This window comes from Peromyscus californicus, unplaced genomic scaffold (assembly GCF_007827085.1).
Source record: "Peromyscus californicus insignis strain IS unplaced genomic scaffold, ASM782708v3 Scaffold_6__1_contigs__length_162567912, whole genome shotgun sequence".
Taxonomy (NCBI): domain Eukaryota; kingdom Metazoa; phylum Chordata; class Mammalia; order Rodentia; family Cricetidae; genus Peromyscus; species Peromyscus californicus.
In genome coordinates this window covers 101,729,912-101,757,451 of record NW_026294584.1, presented here as the reverse complement: position 1 = coordinate 101,757,451, position 27,540 = coordinate 101,729,912, and the positions used below count along the sequence as shown (strand labels likewise).

Sequence of the window (27,540 nt, the reverse complement as noted above, 5' to 3'; positions counted from 1 at the left end):
ACCAGAGCCTCTCCAGGTTCTCAACTTTTGACCTTGAACTCAGAGCTCTACCTCTGTCTTCCCTGGTTCTGAGGCCTCCACTGTGTCAGGCTCCAAGCCTTCATGCTGACGGTGTGGTAGTTTGAATACAACTGGCCCTCAAAAGCGCACAGGAAGTGTCACTATTAGGAGGTGTGGCTTTGTTGAAGTAGATATGGCCTTGTTGGAGGAAGTGTGTGAGGCGGTTTTAAGGTTTCCTATGCTCAAGATACCGTCCAGTGTCACGGTCCATTTCCTGTTGCTTGCCTATCAACATGTAGCAGCTCCTTCTCCAGCATTATGTCTGCCTGCATGCCATCATGCTCCCCACCATGATAATGAGTGAACCTCTGAAACTGTAAGCTGCCACCACAATGAAATGTTTCCTTTATAAGAGTTTCCCTGCTCATGGTGTCTCTGCACAGCAATAGAAACCCTAAGACAGACGGATTTCTCAGTCATCATAGATCACGCGAATGCAGTTCTTAAACTTCTGTCCAGAGGGAAGAAGACAATCCAGGATTTGGCATTAGGAAGGACTGTTTGTAGCAAACACATGCTTGTGGTGATATTTTATCTGTGCTGAAATGTGGTGATATTTTATTTGTATGTTAATAAATAAAGTTTGCCTGGAGATCGGAGGTCATAGCCAGCCATAAACAGAAGTCAGGCAGTGGTAGAACATGCCCTTAATCCAATCACAAGGCAGGCAGAGTCTCTGTGTGTTCAAGGACACAGCCAAACACGGTGACACACGCCTTTAATCCCAGTACCAACCACAGAGACCTGGAGGTCTGTATACACAGGCAGTGATGAGGAAGTGAGGTGGCTAGGCTAAGAGCCAATGAGAAGACAGAACAGCAAGGCAATAAAGGTGCAGGTTAGACAGGAAGAAGCTGGTTTGATTCTCTTGGGAAGCTATGGCAAGGTGGTGAGCTAAGGTTAGTTGGTGGCTATCACTCTGATCTTTACAGCTTTCACTCCTGTATTTGGCTGTGTGTTTCTTATTTAATAAAACTGTTTTGAAATTTGTCTACAATTGGCGCCCAACATGGGGCTTGAACAAATTTGTCTACACATGTCTGTTTGAAATTTATCCTTGTCTGATCTCTATATAGATGCAGATTTGCATGCATATAGATTCTGTCCCTTTGGAGAATTCTTGTACACAGGGATGAGGTTTGGAGAAGTAAAAACAGGTGAAGCATGGGTGCTGCTTAGGGTAATGCAACTATTCTACCTACCATCATATGGCTTCTGGTGGATGTGTATGCATCCCAGAGCACTCACGTGTTCCACAGAGCTGTAGAAAGCAGGGCAAACTCTAACTGTGGACATTAGTATACAATAAGGCAGCGACACCAAGTCAAGGATAATAAACATGCTAGGCTCGTGAAGGCTGTTGACAGCAGGGACAGTTGGGGTGATTGATGTCAGGTTCTCTCTACCTTATCTTAATTTTCTGTTTATCAGGAAATATTCAAAACTAAGTTTGGCTAATTCAAAGAGAAACAGAGCAAGTGAGGATTAATGTCTGTAAGCAGTCATGTGACTTAATTTGAGAGCAGCAGAAGAGAGGGGTCCTTTCTGGCAGTTGTGGACAAGCAGAGTGTGAACACACCAACATGCTTGTCAATGCAACAGTTTGACTCATGACTGACACAGACATGCAGCTTGCTCCACACTGTTATGGGATAATAGGGGTCCAGTCCTGTGATAGGATGCTCAGTAAACAGATGATTCTTCTAGTGAAGGCCAGGGATGGCATTCTCTGCTGCCATCCACCCTTTGGAATATTTGTTTATTTGCTTGAAGGGAATGGGGAAGTGGGAACTGAGATCTTATTTGCTGCCCGTGTTCTCTCTCTCTCTCTCTCTCTCTCTCTCTCTCTCTCTCTCTCTCTCTCTCCAATTGTGCACCATGTGGAGAGGCCAGAGGTCAACATAGGTGTCCTCTTTGATGACTCTCCGTCTTATTTTTAGAATTACATTATTACCTTTACAGGTGCATGTGTGCGCTTGACGGAGCCTGTGTGTGAAAACTGGAAGACAACTTTTGGGAGTCATTTCCTTTCCTCCACCCTGTGGGTCCTAGGAATCAAACCCAGACTGTCTGGTTTGGTGGCAAGTACCTTAATCCACTGAGCAGTCTCACTGGCTCATCCATGTTATTCTTTGGGACACGATCCCCTATTGAACTCAGCATTCACCAATTCAGCTAGGTAGGCTGGCCAGTGAGCTTCTAAATCTGTTTCTCCAGTACCTGGATTACAGACACATGCTGTGTCCAGATCTTATGTGGGTGCTGGGAATCCAAACCCAGGTCCATACTTGCATGAAGTACTTTGTGACCTCCCCCCCCCCCTTCTCCTGAGACAGAGTCTCACTATGTTGCCCTGGCTAGCCTGGAACTTACCTTGTAGACCAGGCTGGCCTAGAACTGGCAGAGATTCCCCCGTCTCCGCTGAGACTCAAGGCATACGCCACCACACCTGGTGGCCCCTAGTTCTTGAAAGGAAATCCTATCCTAGACATAGCCTTCATATTTATTGCCAGTTTCCTTGAACATTTGGAAATGAGATTCCTCATTTATGTCTAATTGCTCAACTGACATTGACTGAGCAGTAACTGTGATGGAATTTCTGGTGACTGGGCTGCACTGACGTCCTGCCAGATGTGCGACAGATAGCAGCGTCGGGCCCCAGCCTCCTCTGAATTCCCACTTCAGCACAAACAAGGCAACTCCTCTCTACCCTTTTCTTGCTCCTTCCTGGGAGGCAAGATGATGAGACCGCATCCACAGGATGGTTTGCTAATGGACACAGTTATTGCTAATTAGAAGAAATCTTCTTTTGCAGCAGCTTGAATGCATCCGGAGCTTTCGATGCAGCAGAGAGAGGGCTTCTACCTTATCTCTGATCCCCATGTGATCACAGCACTGAGCCAGACGAGACGCTAGACATGGCCGAGGACTGTTCCTTGTACCAGCTCTTGTCTGGAGGGAAGAAGACAGTCCAGGGTTTGACATTAGGAGGATTGTTTGCAGCAAACACGCCAGTTTGAAGTGAGAAAGAAAAACTTCTCTTGCTGGAGAGAGAACTGCAGCCTGCGCTACTCCCCTGCAAGGCGATTTGTCCCCTGGATGTTTGAGATCTGCAGTCTTTGCAGTCATCGGCAACCTGGGGAATGGAACACAGTGGAGCCCAGGCAGAAGCCAGTCTCCAAGATGATGGATCATGGAGTGGTTTAGCTCTGTCTTCTAGATGGACCACTCAGGATTTGCTTGAAATCCTTATCTACATGAAAGCATGGCTGGAAACATAAGACTATCATTAATTCCTGTTCATCTTTTTTAAAAAAGGGATTTTATTTCCAGTATATCTTTGTGTGTTTGACATGTGCCTGTGTGTGTGTGTGTGTGTGTGTGTGTGTGTGTGTGTGTGTGTGTGTGTGATATGTACACGTGCATACACATGCCCAAGGAGTCCAGAAGTGGGCGTCAGATCCCCTGGCAGTTGTGAACTGCCTGACATGGATGCTGAGAACTAAACTCTGGTCCTCTGCAAGAGCAGGAAGCCATCATTCTAGCCCCCAATCTTTTATAGCATTGATTGGTATCCTGTAAATAACATCAAGAATAAAGCTAAGCAAAAGCCCATAAACTGAGTCCTACAGAGTTGGGGTGGCAGCCACAGATGGGGGTGTCAATATGTTTGCATCTAAAAGACTGTGAAGGGGGGCAGAACAGACTGTGGTTCTCCCAGGGTGAAAATTTTGGGCAGGACTGAAGCATGAGTAATTGACAAGTCCCTCGTTTTATGACTTTCTCTATTAGAAGAAAGCACGTTTTCTGCCCTGTGGCACACACAGCTAACAATTCCCATGCTTTTAAAATCTTTTGCAAAGATGCAGATGGGTATGTGAGGGAAAACACCTTTTATGAGTTCCTCCTATTTTAATGTTTACAGTAAATTCCCCACTAAAGATGTGTTGGAAGTCCTGACTGCCTAGTTAATTGGGCAGCTTTCAAAGGAGCTTTGTTTGGCATTCTCTACTGACTAGCAAAGCCATGTGGACTGCTGCCATCACTCTACCAGAAGGCCATGAAGTGGCACTTGAGAAATGATGAAAAATGTTGCAATTTTGACTTCCAAATATTAAAATAACATGTCCCACCAAGCAGAGAAGATAGCACCCCTAATTCTGTGGCCATATGAATGTTGAGGGGACAAGAGAGGAGTCAGGTCACATGGGATGGAAGCACAAGGCTTCTTAGATGTGGTTAGCTTTGGCATGAGCTGTGGTGGTTTCAATGATCACGGTGCAATCGTCAAAATAAAAACCACATGTTTGGTGTATGCCAACCCTGCCTGTATATCGCATGTGGTGGTTTGAGGGAGAAATGTCCCTCATGGGCTCAGGGTTTGAACACTTGTCCCTAGCTGGTGGTGCTGTTTGGGGGAGTTTTGGAACCTTTGGGAAGTGGAGCCTTGCTAGAGGAAGTGCACCACTGGGGGCAGGCTTTGAGGTTTTGTAGCCTGGCCCCCACTTCCTGTTCCGGTGTGCAGAGGAAGTGTGATCTCTCTGCTTCCTCACTTTTAGCTAGCCCATGCTCCTGCGGCCTTCCCCACAGTGATGAACTGCACGGCCTCTGGAACTACAAGCCAAAATCAATTCTTTCTCTCCTATGCTGCTTTTTTATCTGGGTATTCTATCACAACAACAGAAAGTTTAGTGTATATTTTATTTATATGTATTATAGTATTCTCATTGTTTTATACCTGAGCACAAATACTTCAAAAGAGTGTGCTGGCTAATTTTTTGTCAACTTGACACAAGCTAGAGGCAATCTCAACTGAGCGCATGCTTCCATAGATTTGCCTGTAACAAGTCTATAGTGCATTTTCTTGATTAATGATTGATGTGAGAGGGCCCAGCATATAGGGTGCAGTGTCACCTCCGGGCAAGTATAAGGAAGCACTCTGAGCAAGCCAACTTCAGCAAGCCAGTAAGCAGCACTCCCCATGGCTTCTGCTTCAGTTCCTGCTCCCAGGTTCCTGTCCTGACTTCTTTTGATGATGGACTCTGATGAGGAAGGGTAAAATGAAATAAACCCTTTCCTCCCCAAGATGCTTTTGGCCATGGTGTTTTATCACAGCAAACTAAACCTTAACTAAGACAGGTTGAGATGGGATCTAGTGGTGAGCACCCATGGGACTCAGGCTCCTATTCAGTCAGCAGCTGGTCCACAGTCTCACTCCTGTCTTGATTCTTTGCTTGTTCAACTCGATGCATGGTGACACCACTCAGAGATTTAGAAGCGGTTTCAGGAGAAAGTTGAGAGGTCATACAAGCGGAATGTAAAATTTTAAAATTCTTTCTACCATACAGAAGACATTTTTTTCCATTTAAAAAAGATTTACTTCATTGCCTTTATGTTTATGCATATGTGTGTGTGTGTGTGTGTGTGTGTGTGTGTGTGTGTGTGTGTGTGTGTATGTGTGTGTGTATGAGTATGTGAGTGCAGTTCTCTCAGAGGACAGAAGAGGGCATTAGATCCCAGTAGAGCTGGAGTCATAGGGGCTTGTGGATCCCCTGACATGGGTGCTAAAAACTGAACTCAGATCCTCTGGAAGAGCAGCAGGAGATCTTAACTGCTGACCATCTCTCCTACCCCATTTTCCCAGTATAAGACAATTAGAATCAATGTTCGTGTAAGGAGTAAGATAGGATTCCAGCTTTTCTTTTTTTCCTTTCAAATTGCTAGTTAATTATCTCAGATTTTGTATTAAGGATGCAATTAAAAATGCATACATAACCCAAAGCTTTAAAGTGAATATTAATGAAAACCTGGAAAATATGGTGGCTTGGTTATGCTTACAGATGTTCTTATTCTGATTGCGATGAATTTAGGCCTACTGAAGTCATAAGAAATAAACCAAGGAGCTAGGAAAGACTGTCTCCCTCAATGCAAGCAGCTACATTGGGAGGGTTGGGGGAACAGCACCACTGGGACCGTGAGCAGAGAGAGGGTAACAACCGTGACATATTCTGTGATGGACATGGAGTCATGGCAGTGTTTCCTGGCCAGCTGCTCTGAGAGAACTCACTTCCTCTCTACCTCAGCAAGCAAACCAGTCTCACTGGTTATATTAGTTACTTTCCCTCTGAGGCCAAGTGTCTGGCAGGAGAAAGGTGAGGGAGAGTGGGTGCAGTCACAGCGGGAGCAATCCAGCATGGCGAGGAAGGCGTGCCCAGTGAACCCACAGTGCTAGGAATGTGGTGGCTACTGCCTGAACCCTCATCTCTGCCATTAGGCCCCGCCTTCTGAAGGTCTGGGAACCCTCCCAAACCTTGGAGTACCAGGTATTCAAATACAGAAGCCCAAGGGGATTATTTCAGACTCAAATCACAACACCAACACAGTATTTCTGTTCGTTTATTTTAGACAGGCGTTGACTATATAGCCCAGGCTAGTCATCAACTCACAGCAATCCTCCTGTCTGCCTCAGTATGTGTTTTTTGTCTGCATTTCTCTGTCTTCACTTTTTATTTTTCATTTACCAAGAATTCATTTTTAAATTTGGAAATTATTGCTAGAAATGAAGACCACTTTGAATCTTAGAGCTAAAGAAAGCTGATGTGGGATGGTCTATATGTCAAATGTGTTGCTGATTGGTCAATGAATAAATCACTGATTGGCAGTGGCTAGGCAGGAAGTATAGGCGGGACTAAGAGAGGAGAAGAGAGAGGACAAGAAGCTGGGTGAGGGAGACACTGCCAGCCGCCATCAGGACAAGGAAGATGTAAAGTACCGGTAAGCCACAAGCCATGTGGCAAGGTATAGATTAATAGAAATGGATTAATTTAAGCTGTAAGAACAGTTAGCAAGAAGCCTGCCATGGCCATACAGTTTGTAACCAATATAAGTCTCTGTGTTTACTTGATCGGGTTTGAGCGGCTTGGGACTGGCGGGTGAGAGAGATTTGCCCTGACTGTGGGCCAGGCAGAAAAACTCCAGCAACAGAAAGCAGTAAAGATTTTAGTGGATAGAAAATAATTTGAAGAAAAATGTATTTCAGTGTACAGAATGATAAGCTATTTTGTTTAAAGTATTTTACATTTATTTTGTGTTTGTGTGTGCATGTATGTGGGTGACTGTGTGCTTTAGTGTGCGTGTGGAGGTCAGAGGACAACTTTTAGGAGTGAGTTCTCTCCTTTTACTATGTGGGTTCCGGGACTTGAACTCATGTTGTCAGGCTTGGCAGCAAGCCCCTTTACCAGCAGAGCTATCTCGCAAGCCTGCTAGCTATTTTCTTATGACCCCAGGGTAAGTACTTGAAAAACGTGTACTTTCTTTTTATGACAAGCACACAAACAACAAGTCTGATAGCCGATTTTAGGTATTTATTATCATTATTTAAAAAAAAAAAAGCAACTTCCAGGGTATACCATTGTACAGGTTCAGCCCAGTCTCCTACAGCATGGTACAGTGATGGCAGATCTGTCATAACAACGACTCAGAGACGCTGAACATCCATAACTAAATTATCATAGAGAAAGAGAAGAGTTTAATGTTACGTGCATTCAGAAATCATATTCTAATTCTTTTAAACTGGTTCTCCAAGCATGATAATGTAGCCAGACTCAGATAACTAAGACGACAGCTGACCAGAACGCTCCCTTCCTCCTGGTGAGTATGGGCAAGCTTTCTATGGCTTGCAGACAAATTCCACCCATTTTACACAGCATTAATTCCTTCTGCTCCTGAACTGTCGGTCAGTATCTTACGGTTATTCTTTGATGGATCTTCCACCATTGTGTGCAGGTGGCAAGTGCAGATCATTTCTGCTCCTCCTAAGGGTTCTAGTGAGACCCCCACCCCCGGCTAGAGAGCCAAGACTTTCCATTAGTTTATGGGTAGCTTTGTCCCTGGTGCTGGGGAAAGACAGCTCTTCTGTCTCACAGAAGTGCGCGCCAAGCTCCAGGTAGGACCTTGTTGCGAGAGAGCGAACGAGCGAGCGTCAGCAGAGGGACTGACTGCAGTTCTCAGCAAGGCTGTCACTGATGTGTAAACAGGGCGTCGTCAGTTCAGTAACTATTTGTACAGTAAAGCAGTATGGTCATGGGGAACGAACAAGCACAGCTTGGTAGAGTGACCTGCCGTGAAATATCACTGGCTTTAATAATTTACTACAACTGTCCTTTTTATTCACACCTATAGGACGTGCTTCCATCTGTCACGTGGAATATGAATATATACAACAAAATTTGGCTTTTATATAAAAAAAAACTTCATAAGGACAATAACAAGGGGCCAAACAAATAACATGTGCAGTTTCCTAATTACAACCACCATCTCCTGTCTTGCAGGGAATGACACAGGACTGATGGACTTTGGAAACCAGGTAGACTTCTCCTGCCCAGAGTAGCCTACTATGAAAGGTAGTAACCTTGTTCAGTTTCTAGAAACTTCTAACCATAATTCTGAATGACCAGGGAAGACACACTGGGCCAAGTTCTAAGGTCAAACCTTGCAAATTCTTCTCAGAATCACCATGCATCAACATTCCTTATTCCTCAGACACTTCGCCACGGCCTCTTGGAAAACTGCCCAGGGCACAGGGTGGCCTGCTCTTGGGAGCCTGCCGCCTTCCCCGGAGCCCACTTTTGTTGAACAGCAACGCCAGCAGCTTGGTTCGGGCTTTCTTACGGTCACACAACTGTGTAGCCGTGGTGTGGGGTGGCCTGTTTTGCACCGCCAGCAGTCAAAACAGTGGCCTTGGGGGCTCATCGTCTGCAGCTGTGAGCCTCGGGAGCCCACTCTCCTAGGAATGGTCTTCTGAGGCCCAGCAATGTCACCACAGGTGGCTGAGACATTCTGGCCCTTGTTTAATGAGGGACTACACTAAAGAAGATTTGTTCTAAAAGTGAACAGCGCAGGGCACAGTAGGAGGGAGGGAGGGAGGTCGCTTTCCTAAGGCCTGAAAAGCAGGGAATGGCAACCACAGGGAGGAGGGTGAGGTCTGGGTACACTTGGAAAAGTGTCACTTCGGTGTTGGCACCGTAGATGGGACATCATGATCATGGACTTGGGCACTCCTAGGTCGATTTTCCCCAGACAGTACCTTTTATGCTGGTGGCTCCCCCATTCTCCTCTGCTTTTCTAAGGTATTGCAAATAGTGTTTCTATCATCTGTCAATTCTAACTGATGACTGACAGGTCATTAGAGCTGTGGTTGGAAGCACTGTGGGAAAATATCATTGGGCTAAACTGAGAAGTGGTGCTGAGACTGATTAATAATGTCTGCCTTGGGAACAAGAATTGGTGCCTATGGAATGCACCACACCCGATGCCTCTGTACTAAAGAAGCCGAAAGAATGAGGCTAACTTGAGTTCTTAAGGGATCTTTGTAGATCACAGCCCAATGCCCAAAAGCTTGTATTTATTTTATATCTTTTGTTCCAGGGAAGAGTTTAGAGTTTTAGGAGCCTGAGACAGGAATTTCAAGGCCCATGGAAAACTGAGGGAGGAAGCATGATTTTGGATGGGCTGTACACTGCCTTTGACAATGACCTCTGCTTTCACGGTTGGGTGACAATGTCCAGGGTTCATTTGAGGTTGTTAAAGACAGCTTCAGAATGATGTGGAGGAATGGGGTGGGAGTTTCAGGTAGAGCTTTTCTCTGTTACACACAGGGTGTATTTCCCCTTGCTTAACAACTGGTAATATTTGTGAGTAGATTGAAGGGCCACGGAGAAATACCTGCCTTTGGACACAATGGCCTGTTTCAGAGGGAATCAACTGGGGATAGTTTTCCTATCAAGTCAGGACTACTGTCTCTCAAATGGACTTGGAAATCTCTGGTGTACTGATGATGAAGGACCTTGTGATCTCATGTGGAAGGGACCATGTGATCAGCTCTGATCTATGCCAAAGCCAAACCTTGATGTTCAAGGTGAATCATTAGCAGGCTGCCTTTGACATGATAAGGTTTGGTGGTTTAGGGACTGTGCCTGGCTGAAGGCAGCCACCTCTAGAGTAACAGTTGGATGCTCCCATTGACACTCTCCATCAGTGCTAAGGACCGACTCCCCTAACTTCTCAGCATAGTAACACACCTTTCCTGTTGCAAACGCTGCTTCCCTCCTTCCTAGGTAATGGGGAGGTTTGGGAAGGAGAATAGAGCATGCATTCTTATATAAGACAACCTGCAGATCCCACTGGATACCTGCTTGATGTACCCTAGGGACACCACACCTTTCAGAGTTGCTGGGCAGTGCCCAGGTATAAGGATGGCCTGGTTCCCAGTTCAAGGGTCAGGAGTCAAGTCATGGAGGAAGGTGGCATTCAGAATCTCAGCCAGGTTAGTTCTTATCCAATGCTGCATTCCATTCTCAGAAATTACTTTCTTCCTGGTCTCCATGGGGCATGATCTGGTTGAGAGCATCTTGGCAGTGTAGCCATCTCTGGAACCTTCTTCTAGAGGTGAGAGGTCACAGGCTAGAAACGTGACTGCAATTGTCTCATTGTTTGCCTTCAGGCAGTCCAAATTTCCATTTCATTCTGCCCACCACGATTTGCTTTTAAATCGTGCCAAGTCAGTCACCGCTCACCACCTTGGGCTGGGAAGATCTTTCTGAGAGCAGAGGAGCCTCCTCCTGGAGTTTCTCAGGCAGCCCAGAGCACAGACTTTGGGTTCTAGACAGAAGGCCTTGGAGGAGGTCGGGAGGGAGGTGGTGCCCTGTTAGGGGGTGGGGCCTGAGGAGGAGGGGGGAGAGTGGATGGTGGGGAGGGGATTGGAGGAGTGGGGGCATTGGGGGCTGGGGGAGGGCAGTGGGGAGCAGGGGGTGGGGGCGTGTAGATAGGAGCAGGAGGTGGGGAGCTGGGGTGGTAGGTGTTGTTAAGGGGGTACTTGGCTGCCTGAGTATTCTTCACTCTGGTGAAGTTGATGCAGCGCCCCTGGAAGAGAATCAGAAGAGGACCATGAATGAACACCTTAAGACAGCAGGTGCTTGCCCGGAGGGCGGTGGTGGTGCAGCCGGGCGATGATGGCGCAGGCCTTTAATCCCAGCTCTGGGGGCGGGGGCAGAGGCAGGCGGATCTCTGTGAGTTCGAGGCCAGCCTGGGCTACAGAGTGAGTTCCAGGACAGGCTCCAAAGCTACACAGAGAAACCCTGTCTCGAAAAAACAAAACCAAACAAAACAAAAATCAGCAGGTGCTGAGCACAGTGGCCCTAGAAAGAATCTGTGAGGGACAAAAGACACACTGACGGGCTGCTGGGGACCTGGTGACCTGAATCCACATTGGCCACTGGTCTCTTTGAATCCATTTCCCTTCCTGGGATGGCTGGGTCAGATTGTCACAGTTTCCCTTACACAATCCATTTCACCTTCTTGGGTGGGGAGGGGGAAGATGGCTGACGCTAGCTGGACCATAACATTATGAAGGGCGTCATATTTACTCTTAGCCTGGCCAGTAGAGTGTGACCAGCATTCCCTTCCCTGGAAAGCAGTAGAGGTTGAGAAACAAGTCCCTTTCCCGGGCCCTTCACACCAGGCTGCTTCTTTCTTTTTTTTTCCTGGTCTGGTCACAGGACTCTCTACACCTGTGCTTGTAAGGAATTCAACAGAGATATTTCATTGCTAAGCGGGTATGTCTCTCAAATTTGGCTTTTTTTTTTTTTTTTTTTTTTTTTTTTTTTAATGTGTGTGGCTTCCTAGGGACTTAATAGGACAATGCTGAGAGACCCCTGTGTCCTCTCCCCAGACTCTGGAGAGTACAGAGCCTGAAGCCAGCCTCAAGTAGCTCTGCTATGCCCTCTCTCTTCTTTCACCAGGCGACAGGCCCCACACTTGCCCTGAGGCAGTCTCTTATGCACGTCAGGTCACCCGCTGTGTGGACTACCTTCTGTTCCTGATGAGCTCCTCCCATGCCCCCAGCCAGGCCAGGCCATGGCTCCCCTGTGTGCTCCTGGCCTCCCTTAGCTTCTCAGGCCATGGAGCCTCTGTGGCTGTCTACCACGTGTCACAGAATCTTCTTTTTCTCCTCCTGTTCATTCATTACTGGTACAGAGCACAGCCTAGATGCCTCTCCACACTGAGACAGAGCCTGTAATTCTAGCTCCGTGGAGGCATGTCTAGGGAGGCCCCGGCTTCCCACGTCAGACCCAAGGAAGGGCCAGAAGGGGCCTACAGAGGGTCAGGCTGTAGAATTTAAGGAACAAGGTGTGTGTGTGTGTGTGTGTGTGTGTGTGTGTGTGTGTGTGTGTGTGTGTGTGAGAGAGAGAGAGAGAGAGAGAGAGAGAGAGAGAGAGAGAGAGAGAGAATCCCAAGACTTGGCCTGTGATGATCCAGCAAGCCGCAAACTTGTGGGGGATGGGAGATGAAGCCAAGAGAAGCTCTTCTCTCCTGTGTGCCCCATCTTTCAGGTCATACGTCCATCTTCCCAGGTGACTCTGGCCTCCACTCTTTATGTGCTTTCTTGGGTATTTTTCTAGTTACTGTCTTTAGCACACACACATCATAGCCTACACACTGCAGTTGTTTTCTCTGTAAATGCTTAGCCTCTCATGGCAAGAGGAGACATTGCTTGTCGGGCGGCGGTGGTGGCGCACGCCTTTAATCCCAGCACTCGGGAGACAGAGGCAGGTGGATCTCTGTGAGTTCGAGGCCAGCCTGGACTACAGAGTGAGATCCAGGAAAGGCGCAAAGCTACACAGAGAAACTCTGTCTCGAAAAACCAATATATATATATAATAAAAAAAAGAGGAGACACTGCTTTTCTACAAGAAGAAACCTCCCAGAATGCTTTGCGTGGAAGATCAGGAGAGTCACAGTCAGATGGAGTTGTCTGAAGCCACTTGGGAAAAGCAGAGGCTTTGGGAGCATTAGCAATGGTCTGGAAATTCCTTTCCAAGACATCGTGTTTGCCAGAGTGTCTGGGTCAGAAAGGACCAGACCTGGCCAGACTGTATCTGTTTAGGAACTGTGACGTCCCACACAGGTGCCAGCACTGGAGTCCTTGGTGTGGCCAAGCTTTGCTGGGTCTATTTTGGGGCTCCACTAACTACAGCAACCACCTGGCTTTCTCACTTTCCCTCCCAGAGCTCCCAGCTCTGGCCAGCTTTAAGGATGGACACCACAATTATAAAGTCTTCACTGGCCAGGTAGCTCTCTTCTACAGTTGAGTGGAGCGAAGCCCTGTTACAATTTTCTAATGACATTGTATAGGGCTCTTTCCTTCAAGATATTATGGCTGTCTGTGATAAATTCCCACAATGACAACTCAGAGTCGGATCTCCTGAGCTATCTACTCTGCCTTCCTTCCTGGACACCTAATGGGCACTAACGGCTTCGGGAACCTTGGTCCCTTTAAAGATGGAGATTCTGGACTGCTGGAGTGAGGTCCCCTCTGTCTTCAGCTCTGAGAGTTGCCTCTGGACCAATTATGAAACTGACACACAGCTTTCCCTAGAGCTTCTCCTGGCCACAGGCTCAGAAGCTCCTGGAGAGCCCATGCTGGGGATGCAAATCTGTGATGTGGACTGGGGCTCTTGAGAACACCGGCCGCTTACAGGCACTGTGAGAGTCCTTTTGTCACCCTCAGGGAAGGGTCTAGAACAGTGGTGATCTATCTACCACATTTGGGAAACAGCTGAATTTAGTGCTGCCCTCTACTGATGGGAAAACAGATGTTGGAGGCAAAATGGCCTCGCCTGTGCTAGATATGCAGCTGGAGGGAGGTAGCATCAGGTCTGACTCCAATAATTAGTAAACAGAATAAGTGAAGAACAGGAGGTGATAGAAACAGCCAGCATGGCTCCTCCTGCCTTCCTGTTGCTACGTAACCGCCGCCACTCATTTCTTACAGGACCTCCCACAGTGCTTTGCACATGCAGCTGACAGATGATGTATTTGTACTTATCTTACTGAGGAAATGTGCAGATGCAGCACAAACATACCCTCGGGCAATTTGCAGTAAGATTGGCTCTTCAAAGAGTGGCGTGGCTCCTGAGCGTTCTAAAAACCTGGGCCAGGGGCGCCAGCACAAACATGAGACACTTGGGCGCATAGTTGGCCTAAAGATTAGTTCACAGGGCATTTTCTTTCCCATTTCACTCTTATTTTTTGCTTGTGAGGGGATAATAGAAAGGCCAGATGTCGTTAGTGTTGTACACGCCAGCAGATCTCCAGTGTTTGGTTAAAAAGGTTGCTATGGTGACCAAAGCTTTCTCTCATGATACTGGCCCTTGCAGTTCAGTTTAATTCTCCGCAGCACTGTTTCTGGGTGGTTTGAGTCATATCCAAGGCTGGCCTTGACCTTAGTTTACCTTGCCTTCTTCATTAACAAAAGAAGAATGTCATTTTTTTTTCTACACACTAGTAGCGCATGCTCTGATAGAATTTTATTTTTTAAGTTTATTTGTGTGCACGGGTGTTTAGCCTGCACACATGTCTGTGCACCATGTGTGTGCTTGGAGGTTAGAAGTTGTTAGATCTCCTAGAATTGGAGTCACAGATGGTTGTGAGCTACCATATGAGTCCTAGGAATTAAACTGAGGTCCTCTGCAAGAGCACCCATTGCTCTTAACCACTGAGCCACCTCTCCAGCCCCTTTGGTAGAATTTTAAGAAGGCCTGGGAATATACCTGAGTGGTAGAGCACTTGCCTAGCATGCATGAGATCTTGGGTTCAATCCTCAGTACCACACACACAAAAAAGTCCAAGAGGGAGTATCTTGTAATACAATGGGATAGTTATCAGAAATACCCCTCCCCTCCATCATCATCTTCATCTATGAAGCATCCGTGAGCACTTTAAAACGCTGTGAGCTAGGCATTATTACATCCATTGTAGAGAAATGAAAGGGAGGACTGAGGCCTATTCAAATAACTTGTTCAAAACCACCCAGGCAGCAAGGCCAGGTGGGAAGACAGCCTAGTTCTGCGTGGCTCAGGAATGCATTCTTTTTACTATTATCCTGAATACGAATAATAAGTACAAAAAGATTCCCGAAGGACCAATGGCTAGCTTTACACAGCGTAGCACTTGGACGCAATCCATTAACTCGCTACACAGATGTGCGAGGTTGAGTCGGAATGTAAGTCTGTCTGCTCAGTTCACTCTCTAGTGCACAGTTCTTCAATGGCTCTATTTACAGTAGAATCCACAGCCTCCGATGTCATGAGGTCCTGTGATGCTGGCTTCACTCATCTGCAGGACGTCCACCCAGTCCTGTCCTAAGCTCTGTGGATACGTTTCAACGAAACGAACAGCACAGTACTTGGTGCTGTTTTCAAACAGCTCCCAGGCAGCCTCAGGGTCTCTCCTTGAAGCCCGGGCTCCTACTAAGATCTCAAGGTCCAAGTTGTCACTTGACAATCCTTATATAGCTGTGGGTCTTTGAGCAGGACATCCTTAAAAGCTCATAGAGTCCTCCTAAGTTCGCTTTTTAGAAGTTCAGGGTATGCTAACAGGGCTGCCTAGCCATCCTTAAGTTATCTTGCTGTGGCTCTTCCCAGTTCCTGGGGAGACATCCTATGAGGATCCTGTGTGTTCTCTTTGGTCTTTCCCAGCCTCTTTCGGCATGGTTTCATGTAGCTCAGGCTAGCCTTGATCTTGCTATATTGCCAAGGATGACTCTGTTTCTATTCCCAACTGTTGGGCTTACAAGCACAGACAGCCACATGTAGTTTTTATGTCATTCTGGGGATGGAACCCAGGCCTTTAAAGATAATTGTCCTTCCAGTAAATGCCTTTGCCCAATTATGGGATAGTTGGGATACAAGGTCTTGTTGACCACATTCAGGTTTTCCCTGGGATTGTAGAGGGTATAGGGAGCTAGCAGTGTAGGACTGTGGTTTTCCAGGGGCTTCGTTTGGTTCCTAACACACTCTTGCTGTGAAAGCTGGGGAAAGTCACCATCTCTGAGACCCTCACTTCCTTGGTCTTCTGTACTGGCTAGATGTGTCCAAGGGCCCTTAGCCCTGAGCTCTATGATCCACCAGATCTGAGTGGCTGCAGAACCCTCTGCCTGCAATGTAATTGGATTCTTTCGGGCTGCCAGTTTGCACATCTTTGCATGTTGCTTAGTTTGGCTAGCTCCAGTCCTTTGTACTGCATATCTTCCAGCTGTTTGTTAGGTTTCTGAAATAGTAGGAAACTGGAAATTTCAGCACTGGAAATGGCTTCACCTTCTGTTCTTAGGCAACTCTGTTGAGGATTCAAGCTGCCCCCCTGAGTTCTGAGTTTGAGCTGTGGGATGTCGGGGAGATGGGAGAAGAGCTTTGGGGTGACTGTGTGCAAAGAATGTGCCAGGAGTGAGCTCATGTATGCTGAGTGTTAGGAAACATCTGGCTATCAGGCACGCTCAGCAGAGATGGAGTTGGCCTTCGGAGATGGTTAAAAATATGCCATGGCTCCCACAAATTAAACCAAATAGTTTCCTATGAACAGAGGTCATTCAAGGAAATTGGATTTCACAGAGAGAATACTAAAGTAATCATGGAAAAAGTGTAACATACAAGCCAAGTTTCTACAAATACCTTTTCTCTGGCCTAGTTCTCACATGCACTGTCTTGTTGGGAGGGCTATAGGTATTCCTCAAGTTACAAAAGGATTAACCTTCCAAAGTTTGGAGCTGGCTGTTTGGGATGGGGGTTGGGAAAACCAGTCTTGTAAGGAAAGTCTGGTTCTCAGGCTAGATCACAAAGCTCATTGGCTCACTGATGTCCGCTGATGTAACTGTTGAAGTTGGTGCTCTAGTGATGCCTCAGGAGAGATGACATCAGAGCGACATCTTCCCACCTATGCCTCTCTTCACTCTCTGTCACCACATCCTTTCCCAAGTGGTCATATCATCTATCAATCAAAGGGGGCTTCAGAAAGCACTGAGCAAACATCAAGATCTGGCCCTCATGAGGATATAGTCTAGAGGTGGAAACAGAGTCAATGACTCACAGAGGACCCTTGCAGCCATGTCTGCGATCTATAATGTTACCACCTTTGATTGGACCAGAGGTAGGCACCTAACCTGGGCTGTGTCGGTAAGATTCTCTCTCCTGGTAATCAGAATATCCAAGTAGTGAAAGGCAGGCAGATAGAACCAACCCTGAGATTAGAGGGGGTGGAAGTGAGAACTGGGGTAAGAAGGGCACCATTTTCTGTGTGTCACAGAGAAGCAGAGAGGACATTTGAAACCCCCGACTCTCCCCCATTCTCAGTACTGCCCATCTAAAGCTGGGGTCAGGTAGTAGATAGGTCTCCCAGCCCCACTTTTCCTTTGATATACTGGTTTCCACATAAATCTCCATATAGAAATATACATACATATACGTATGTAGAAGGATATAAACTGTGCATGTAACAAGTGTACACACTCGTTCAGTTTTCTTCCTGCTTAAACCCTTTAGTGTCTTCTACCCACAGGATACCCAGGCTCTTAGCACGAGCTATGGCTGGCTCCTCTGAAGCTCTCTGGCCTACTTTCTTTTCTCTCTTTGAACCCTACACTTCAGTGTTGATCCACCATTTCACAAGAAGACACTCTGGCTTTTCTCGTGACAACATTCACATCACAGGTCCAGTTCCCTGACAGAGATAAACAGTACAGGTTTTGCGTCAGCCCTGGGCAAGAGAAAGCATGCTGTCGGGGGCAGGTGGGGTGGGGTGGTGGGGAGCAGGCATTCAGCGCCCCCCTCCTCCTCAAGCTGGGCTAGTCTGTGATACATTTCCTCTCCTAGCCTGCTTTTTATGTGCTGTCCGGGAAAAGCATCCAAGGTCAACTCTCTTGGTTATTTGATTCATTCTGCTGACACACGAGCTGGCGTGCTCTCTGTAATCAGGTCTTTTGATGCCAAAACTAAGGGTGAGATGAAAGCATGAAGGAAATATTTGGTAACACGAGGAAGCTAGAAAAATGAAGGGAAGGGTGGAAATAAAATGGCACGTCTTTAGCAAGACACATATGCTTTGTCAGTAATTCCTACCGAGACAGGATTTATTTCATATGAATCCCGCTTTCACCCGACCACCAAGTTCTGTATGTGTTCTATATTTGTTGAGAACTTGGAAAATACATGCAGGAAAGAGGAAAAAGAGGAAGGGAAAAGAAACACAGGTAACAGGATTCAAAATCATCTCTGTGCTTTTCCTTTCTAGAAAGCACCAACACCCATAGAGTGCACGTATTGACGACAGTCGAATCAGGCTGTGTAAAAAAAAGTATGCTATGGTTCTCTCTCCCTTTATTCTGTCTCTTGCACCCAGGGCCTTGTGCATGCTTGGCAAGGGCTCCACCACTGAACTAGGTGCCAAGTTCTTCACTTCCCTCCTATTTTCTTGCTTTATTATCGGAAACGTTCATAGATGCCTACCACTTACCTTAACCATATCTGCCCCTTCCTCCCCTTCTCTCCTCATCTTTCCCCAATGTCTCTCCTTTCTTGCTTTAGGTACCCCGCCCCATCCATTGAGTCCAATTACTACTGCCCGTGTGCCTGTGGCTGTGGGGTATCCACTGGGGTGTGGGGAATCATCCAGTGGTCACCTCTCCCTCCATAGCCAATAGCTCCTCAGTGGTGGGCGTGGCTCCGGAGTCTCCACCCCCACGCTGGGATTTCTTACTCATCTTGCACAGGTCCTGTGCTTCTCTGACATCTTCAACCTTCTCTCACACAGAAGCAACAGGTGCAGCTGTTGATGTCTTTACTGTGAGGCAGTAGGACTCCAACTCTCAGTACTACAAACGACACTGTGTTTAAATGACAGATGTGTTTGCATTTACCCATCAGTCAGGAAAGCAGAGTCACCGGGTTAGCTAATGCGCATTAGAACAGGTTTTGATGCTATTATTGTCAACTTTCCGTCTAGAAACACCGATAATAACTGTAGCCTCAGTGCTATTTTATGATGAGTTCAATTACAGTTTTATGAGGGGAAGATTTTCAGTGTAGTTGTCAGAGGGGACAGAATTGTTTCTCTGGTGGTTGTTCCATACATGCGAGGTTATGTTCACATCCATCCTTAGTGACTAGCCTGTTCATGGGCTCTGCTCACTTCTCTCCTGGGCTGTTGTTCCCTCACAATTTTGTAAATAATTCACTGAATCCAGCTAGTGCTGCCCACACGTGCACAGGCGTATGGTCATCTGCTGGAGCCTGGCCAGCCCAGCAGGGTTGAAGAAGACAACGCTCCTCCCCAGGAGCCCTGGACACCAGTACTGCCGAGCTGGGGGTATAGGCTATGTGCCCCTCTCCACCTGTACTGGAATACTCACTGGCCTGATCATATGCAGGCAGCCACAGCTGCTGTGAGTTTATGAAAAGTGTCTTTTAAATCCTAGTTTGCTGAGTCTAAAAGTATAAAAATAAAGTTTTTTATATACATCAAGATAATCATATTTATAAGTATTTTTAGTCACATTAAATAATTTTCTATTCAATTGATGGTTTTAAAAGGAATCTTTAGGCCTGGTATACTGGCACATGCCTTTAATCCCAGCACTTGGCAGTCAGAGGCAGACAGATCTCTGGAGGACTTCAAACCATGAAGGTTTTCTCTGTGGTGCTCTGGTATCACTACTTTCTAGATGCCTGCTAACAGTAGCTTGGACTTTCTTGTAGGTCCAACGGTAATTTGTGAGTGTTTTAAACTTGTAAGTATTTTCTACCAAGTAGAGTTTACTCCATCACTACTAAATTTCAGTGTGTGTGTGTGTGTGTGTGTGTGTGTGTGTGTGTGTGTGTGTGTGTTATGGTGGGAAAACATGGCTTATAAAATTCTATTTTTCAGATTTTTTGTGTGGCTTATGCTATAGTTGATTTTAAACAATAATGTGGATTCTCTACGTGAGGGGCACTGGCAAATGGTTCTCCCCTGGGAAACCCTCTCCACTGTCAGCTTGGTCTTGGTAGCCCAGGGGTGAGGAGGGCTCAGTAACTTTCTCCCCTAATATTTTACACAATTACACTTGCTCAAACTTGACTTTGTCATTCCAGTCACTGGGCCACCCAAGAGCAGCAGGGAGGGACCCCTCTTAGAGCCAACTGAGCAGAGAATTCCTTTTGCTCTCTGTGGGTTCAGCTTGGCCGAGAAGACACTACCCTGAGTTTTCCCTTTCTATATCCTGCCACTCCCTCAAGGCCAGATGTCACCTCCACCTCTGTCCCTCAGATCCTGATGGCCTTGGCAAACCTGAACAACAGCATGGAATGGAAAGGGTGTGCTAGCCTTGAGTCTGGAACTTTCTTTTCCTGGTTTCAACACCCTGGGCTTTAGCTCTGGGCTATTACATTTCAAGGAGCCATATGAGGCCCACGGAGGCACAGAAAGGTGAAGGAAGAAACCCTGTGGGATTCCTAGAACAGGTAGTCCTGAGAACTTCAGCCCCAGCCACTGTCTGGCCACAGCTTCACAAGAAATCTCAGATGACAGCTATCTAATGTTGGAACTGCTCACACCAGAGAACTGGAAGACAAAGTTGTAAGCTTCAGTTATGTCAGTACATTTTAGAATAATGAATCATGGAGCAGTACTGAAGGGACAGACCTTCATCTTTGCCTAGCAGGTGCAGGCACAGCTAGGGGAAGCTGGTGTCAGAGCTGTGGTTGGCTTCTCCTTTCCGTTGGAGTCTGAACTCAACACTTCTCAAGGCGCCGCTGCCTGACTGGGTAGGACTTACACCCCTGACCACTGGGAGGAAGGCAAGGTTGTCAAACGACAGAAGGACGCAACCTCGATGGTAACCAGAAGAGGGGACTCCAATGGTAACCAGAAAACACAATCCCAACAGTACCAGAAAATACAATGCCAGTGGTAACCATGAAGTACAACCCTGACAGAAAACAGAGCATGCAAACCTGACAGCCGCAGAAGATGGGACACTGACAATACCCAGAAGGTGTGAACCGACAGCAGCTGAGACGCAACATTGACAGTACCCAGAAGATGTGACCCGGACAGCAACACTGACAGTCTCCAGAAGACGAAAATCTGATGATTAACAGAGATACAATCCTGACCATACTTGGAAGCCCCAACCAGACAGTGATCATGTTAAATTCCTCCTTTTCCCTTGATACCACCTTGTAGTACATATTTGGAAACTGAGGCTGCTGTGGCACAGAGAACGCTGAGCCCAGAGCGGGCTGGGAAAGAGGCTGTAATGCTGAAATCTGCCAGTGGAAGGTCACTCTTCTAACCTGGGCCTGTGATACTCATCCACTTACTTCTGTGTCTCCAGTACGGCAGCTCAGGGTCAGGCTCTCGATACTTTAGTCATGCAAGCTCAGGGGCTCAAAGTGCCAGTGTGACTGAAGTGGTCTTTAACTACAGTTTAATAAGTACTACGGCAGAAGGGAAGGGCAGTAAGACAGGGTCATCTGCACCTCAAAGATGTGAGTGAGCTGTCTCATGGATCTATGAAAAGCTGGCCTATCCATGTCTGACCTACGCATAAGTTACACTAAATCACTTCTCATGTAAATCAAAGTTTTTATATGCCCAAGTTGAGAAGGACTTCGATGGACAGTCAGAATACCATTGTAAACAACAAAGAGAAAATGTATCAGGTGACATACAGTGGTTTTACACTCTCCAAATCTCATCAATACGCAAAACCGTGACATGTTCTGTTGTATTCTGCCCCTGCCACCGTGTGTGTGTGTGTGTGTGTGTGTGTGTGTGTGTGTGTGTGTGTATGTGTTTGTGTGTGTGTGTGTGTGTGTGTGTGTGTATGTGTTTGTGTGTGTGTGTGTGTGTGTGTGTGTGTGTGTGTGTGTGTGTGTTGTGGAGGTTAAAGGATGACCTTGGGTGTCATTCCCGGAGCCATGCACCATTTTTAAAAAATTCATTTATTTTACATCTGGACTGCAGCCTCCCCTCCCTCCTCTTCTCCCTCTCCTGTGATCCCCTTCACCACCCAGTCCATCCCTTCTCCATATCCACCCAGGCAGGCCTCCTGTGGTCATCAGCAAAGCATAGCCTATCAAGCTGCCATAAGACCAAGCACCTCCCCCTGTATTCAGGCCGGGCAAGGCAATCCAGCATGAGGACTGGGTTCTCCAGAGCCAGCCAAAGCACCAGGGACAGCCCTGCTCCCATTGCCAGGAATCTCACATATGGACCAAGCAACACACTGTCACATATATGCAGAGGGCCTAGGTCGGTCCCATGCAGGCTCCCTGGTTGTTGGGTTCAGACTCTGTGAGTTCCCATGAGCCAGGCCGTGTACATTTTTACGTATTTATTTATTGGAGAACTGGTCCAGAACTCGACTTGTAGGCTGACTGACTGACTAGTGAGCCTCAAGGATCTACTTGTCTCTACACCCCTAGCCCTGGGACTTCAAGTATGCACCATCAGGTCTGTTGAAAATGTTATTTATTTTGTGTGTATAGGTATTTTACCTACATGGATTTCTGTGTACCGCTTGTGGGATTGGGTGCAGAGGTCAGAAGAGGGAACTAGATCTCCTGGAACTGGACTTACAGACAGTTGTGAGCCACGCATGTGGGCTTGGGGATTTGAATCCAGGTCCACTGGAAGAGCAGCCAGTGCTCTTAACCAATGAGTCGTCTCTCCAGCCTCTCAGACTTTTTTTTTTTTTTAATGTGTATTCTGGGAACTGAACTCAAGTCTCATGCTTGCAAGGCAAATGCTCTATTGACTGAGCTATCTCTCCAGCCCTATTTATAGAACTCAGTTCTGAAAAAGTGTGTTGTGTGAGTGCGATCAGAGAGAGGGGATCAAGGGATTGTGACCAAGAGACCAAAGTGAGACCCACTAAATAAGGATTAGGTCTAAAAATTCAGACCTTTCGGGGTGAGAAGACAAGGGCTCAGGCAGATTCATGGGCAGTATTTTGGAGGAGGGTTAAGTTGGCAACATTTGTTGGAGGAAGGAACTTGTAATGAATGGTGACCCAGCATGGTGCACCCTAAACACTGCTTAATTTTGCTCTTGTAAACCCCAGTGGCTGGCACTGAACCATCATCTGTTCATTGGAGACATGAAGTTCAATGTGCACTCCACGGGTCCTGCCAAGTTGCGTAGGGGTTACTTTGCCAAAGAGTCTGGTTTCAATTGTCATTCTGGATGGGTCTCAGCAATGCCATTGCTCTAATGCACTTTTCTATGATTTAAGAAAACACCGTGGCACAGTAGATGGAGGGGAATCTGGGCCAGGACGAATGCACTTTGCTCTGTCTTCCTGCTCTCATTTTCTGTCCTTTGCCGGCAAGTTTCTCCTCTTCCTCTATGGTCCAGTTGAGGGCCTCTAACTACCTAGACCTATCATTAGCGGAGTATTTCTATGTATTATTTTATTTATGTTGCGGTATTTGCCTAAAAATGTTGGTGCCAGAGATAAACTAAGATTGCTCAGCCAAGAGCATTATTTAGCTTGGATATGAAAATGTAAAATTATAAGATTGTGATTCATTGGGTACACAGCTCAGATCGATTCCCACTCTCATGTCGGAAGGGAGTACAGTTCTTCTTTTTCCTCCTCTTTCTTTTTCTCTTTCTTCTTCTTCATCTTCCTCTTCTTCATCATCATGAGTTCTTCCTCCTCCTCCTCTTCCTCCTTTCCCTCCCTCTCCCCATCTTCTCACAGGGTGAGCAATGGCATCTTTAGGATAGCTTCTTTCCCTATGCCTGTAGGTATTTAAAATGCTTCCCCCAAAGCAGAGATAATACTGATTTAAAAAGAAAAAGAACACTTTTGCGTTTGTGGTTGCCATACTGTTACCAGTGAATGGCTTCAGTATAGACTGTGTTTGTTCCCCTCAAATTTGCACAATGAAATCCCTAACAGGATGGCATTTGGAGACAGCGTTCCTGGGAGTCAACTAGAGTTTCATGAAGTCACGAAGGTGGGGCCCCAGGATGGATCAGTGCTCTGATAAGCAGAGGCAACAGGAAGCCTATTCCTTCTCCACATGTGACACCGTGGAAAGACCATGCCACAGCCTGCAGGGAAGCCCTCCCCAGAATCTGAGCATGCCAGCATCCTGATTGCCAGCCTCTGGAAATGGGAAGAGATAAGCGTGTGTTGTTTAAGCCACCCAGCTCACAACATTTTGTTATTGTGGACTGAGCAGGTGAGATGGGCACCTTCAGTGACTGTTTACTGGCTAGGGTCTCAGCACGTCACACATGTACCATTGTCCAGGCCCACACAGGGACCAGTTGCCTGGAATGAGATGCAAAGTCACAGTCTCACTGAACCCTCCATTCACTAAGTCCTGACACTGGACCAGGCTTGGTACTCGTTGCTTGGCACCATCTCTCATGATGTCCCTCTGACTGTTGGTAAACACTGCTACCCTGACTTGAAGGGCAGCAAAGTCTCCGAAGGCCTCAATAATGTGTAAGGGAGTCACACCCCGAGGGGAGGAATCCAGCTCTGTCTTTCTTTTGGAACGGAATCAGGGGACAGTGTACTCCAGATACTTTTCCTGGAGCAGAGCCCTGGGCACATTCCCCCATGCCTCTCCCTCACAGTCCTCTGTGCTTCCATCATGACAAGTCTCTAAACTGGTCCCCGAGACTGATGTTGGTGGTTTCTTCATAGGTTTAATCTTTTTTTTTTTAAGGTTTAATTTTCCTATGGACACAAAAGATTACAAGAGCAGAGCTGGACAATAGTCTACTGTTTCTTTTCCCTTCTTTAACAGTAGAGACTGAGTTGCACTGGGCATGGGACCATGTTTCCCAGCGTGCCTTGTACAAGGTGGTTAAGAGGAAGTAAGTGATGCCAGAGAACTGGCCTAGTTGGTAGTGATAGGTGTGGCCTCCTTCACAACAATGTAGATGAAAGCAGCATAGCCTTTCCTTCCATTCTTGGGATAAGGACCACCCCTAGAGGCTGGTGGGATAGCAAGGCAGAAGGCCTCTGGGCCCCTGCCCACATGGAGACACCATATTGACCGTCTTGTTTGGATTTGTTAGTTTGAGCTTTTGCTGGATCAGCTGACTCTCTATCGAAAATGATATAATTCAAGAAAGACACTCCTAAAGAAAATGTTCCATAGCAAATGCAAGGCTAGAGCACTAGGCATCTGGGGGCAATGGCAGTCTCTCACAGTGGCATCCTGGGGCTAGGCGGAGCTTTGGGGTGCTTCCTAATTTTGACGAGGTAGCTGGCTGTCCAGTGGGAGCCCTTGACTAGTCCATGGCTTCATCTGTTCTCAGGTGAGCTTGCTGTGATCCTGCATGCCTCCTACACTGAACGCAAAGACACAAATCTCCGGAGCCCTGTGGGCTCACAGATGACATCTGCAATTGCACGGTCAGGGAAATGGAAAATTTATAGTACCAAGAATCTGGGATTCATCTAAGAGCATTAATTTAAATTATCCAACCTCAAAATTGTTTTCAGGCCTCAGCTAGGTTCCAATATTCTTCTCATTATGAAACCATGTAAAGCTGGGCCTGGAGTGAACCTGCGCCCTGGTACCAACCAGCTTCATTCTGTGGTTTGGGAGACACCTCACCAGTTCAGAATCTGTGATGACCAGGCTGAGCTGATGTTCTCCAGAAATCACTCATTACACTCCCAGTTAGAGTCCACAAAGACTCGTTAAAAGGAAGACCTGCCTTAAACCCGTTAGAAAGGGGCAGGGTGTGAAGGACAGTAAAGTTAGTTTAAACCTGAAAATCAACAGTCTTGAAAATTACTAAACAAAACCAAATGGGCGGTGGTGGCTGAGTGGATGGGTGGCGGAGCTTAGGGCTGCAGGCATGCTAGGTAAGGGCTCTGTTGCTGAGCTGGGTGCCCAGTCCTAATTCATCTCAGGAAGGGACTCTGCTGGTGTTTCCTGTACCACCGAAGTGATGGTTGTCTGTACTACGATACAGGATCACCGCAGGCCCGGCTTTACACAGATTCACAATGAGGGAGAATACTGGAGCCCAGTGGGGGCCTGAAAACAGTTTTGAGGTTGGATAATTTAAATGAATACGCCTAAATGAGTGGAATCGCCTGGTCTCTGCTGGGTGCACAAGGCCTAATGAGGAGGGCAGAAGCCAGTCCAGGTGCCTGTCTGTGCTGGAGCTGCTCCCTCTTACTCCAGTTTACAACATCTTCTGGTCACTGCTTTGGCTCCCACATTCTCCTCTTCCAAGGAGCTGAGACATTTGGGACAAGCGTGACCTGTGTGTCCTCCCTGTCTTTATATCCAGTTCCATAGCCTTCTTCAAATGACTGGCCATGCACTGGGCTCTGACTCACAAAGGACAGAGAGGGAGCTGGGCCTCGCAAGGCCTTCTCAGAAACTAGCCCGGGAGTGAATTCAGCCAGTGAACCCAAATAACCCCGAGACTCCTGGGAGAGGAACGGTGACCTCATGCTTAGTAAGACCAAGGCTGCTCAGCCTCTGGAGACCCCACTGCGAGTGGGAGTGGTTTGGCCCACTGTCCCTGCTGAGGTTGTGGGCACTGATCACCTCCCATCTAACTAAGAAAGAGGTTCCTGAGGCTGACAGATGTGGCTGGGAAGGAGGCAGAGGAATGAACGCAGCTGGGGGACAGTGTGGGAAGGGCATGATGGTCCTGAACTGCTCACTGGTTCTCTGGAAGCTTTTGCTGTGAAGTAGTGAAATTCTGAATGAACGAAACAGCAAAAGGGACGCCTTGTCTCCTTGTGGGCCATAGCCATTTCCACCTGGTGCCTCTGTGTTTTCTAGCCTTTAGTTTTGAAGCTCGGCACCTCATCGTGATATCTGGTGTTAAGCCTCAAGAGCAGCACCAGGCACCTCTCGGTGTTCAGTTAGTAGGCTGTCTGAGGGAGTTGAACGATGCTGTGGAGCTGCAGAGGGACCTCAGGGGTTCCCATCCTGTTCCGTCTCTTCATGTCTCCATGTTTAGGAGCTGTACAGCCACCCCTGTCACATGCCCCAAAGGCCATAGTGTTCTACCCAGGCAACGGAGCCAGCCAAATTGAGACGGAAACTTCTGAAACAGCGAGCCAACACAAATGCTTCCTCCTGAAGGTATTTTTCTCAGGTATTTTGTTGTGACAACAAAAGCAGACATAGACTCAGGTCTCTTGTCCTGAGACATCCTCTTCCCATCCCTACACGTAAGATGAATTCAGAACACCCCCAGGTTTGATAATTACAAAGTGAGGAGTCCTTTGGGGACATCTAATGGAGATGCCTCTTAAGACGCCAGATGTGAGCAAGAGAAAGTCCCTAGATATAGGCATTGGCCAGTGAGGGGATTATCAGAGTAAAATTATCTACACCTTTGAGGCCATGCTATGGGCTTCAAGGACTATCAAATCTAGTGATGGTAGAGGTCTGTGAAAAGGGACAGTGGGGATGGGACAGGCAAAGAGATCAAAGCATACAGAGAGCTGAAGCCTGGCTCAGTGGTTAGCACAGGGGCTGAGCCATCTTGCTGGCCTGAAAAGTGATGTTTTTAAAGGTGCCAGAAGCCCCAGGCAGATGCTTTGGAGGAGGGAGAAGCAGTGTGCAGGATCTGAACTAGGTACTGCATGAGTCTAAGCACTGCCCC

The 27,540-nt window shown here is 47.1% G+C and overlaps 1 protein-coding gene across 1 annotated transcript in view; it reads right to left on the bottom strand.

Moving 5' to 3' along the window:
* Positions 1-7,402: 7,402 nt before the first annotated feature.
* Positions 7,403-27,540, bottom strand: part of Antxr1 (ANTXR cell adhesion molecule 1) — a 196,673-nt gene continuing 176,535 nt past the window's right edge. Inside the window, exon 18 of the mRNA XM_052720148.1 lies at positions 7,403-10,980. Coding sequence (XP_052576108.1) covers positions 10,720-10,980 — 261 coding nt within the window. The 3' untranslated portion in view covers positions 7,403-10,719. The remainder of the gene's footprint in view (positions 10,981-27,540) is intronic.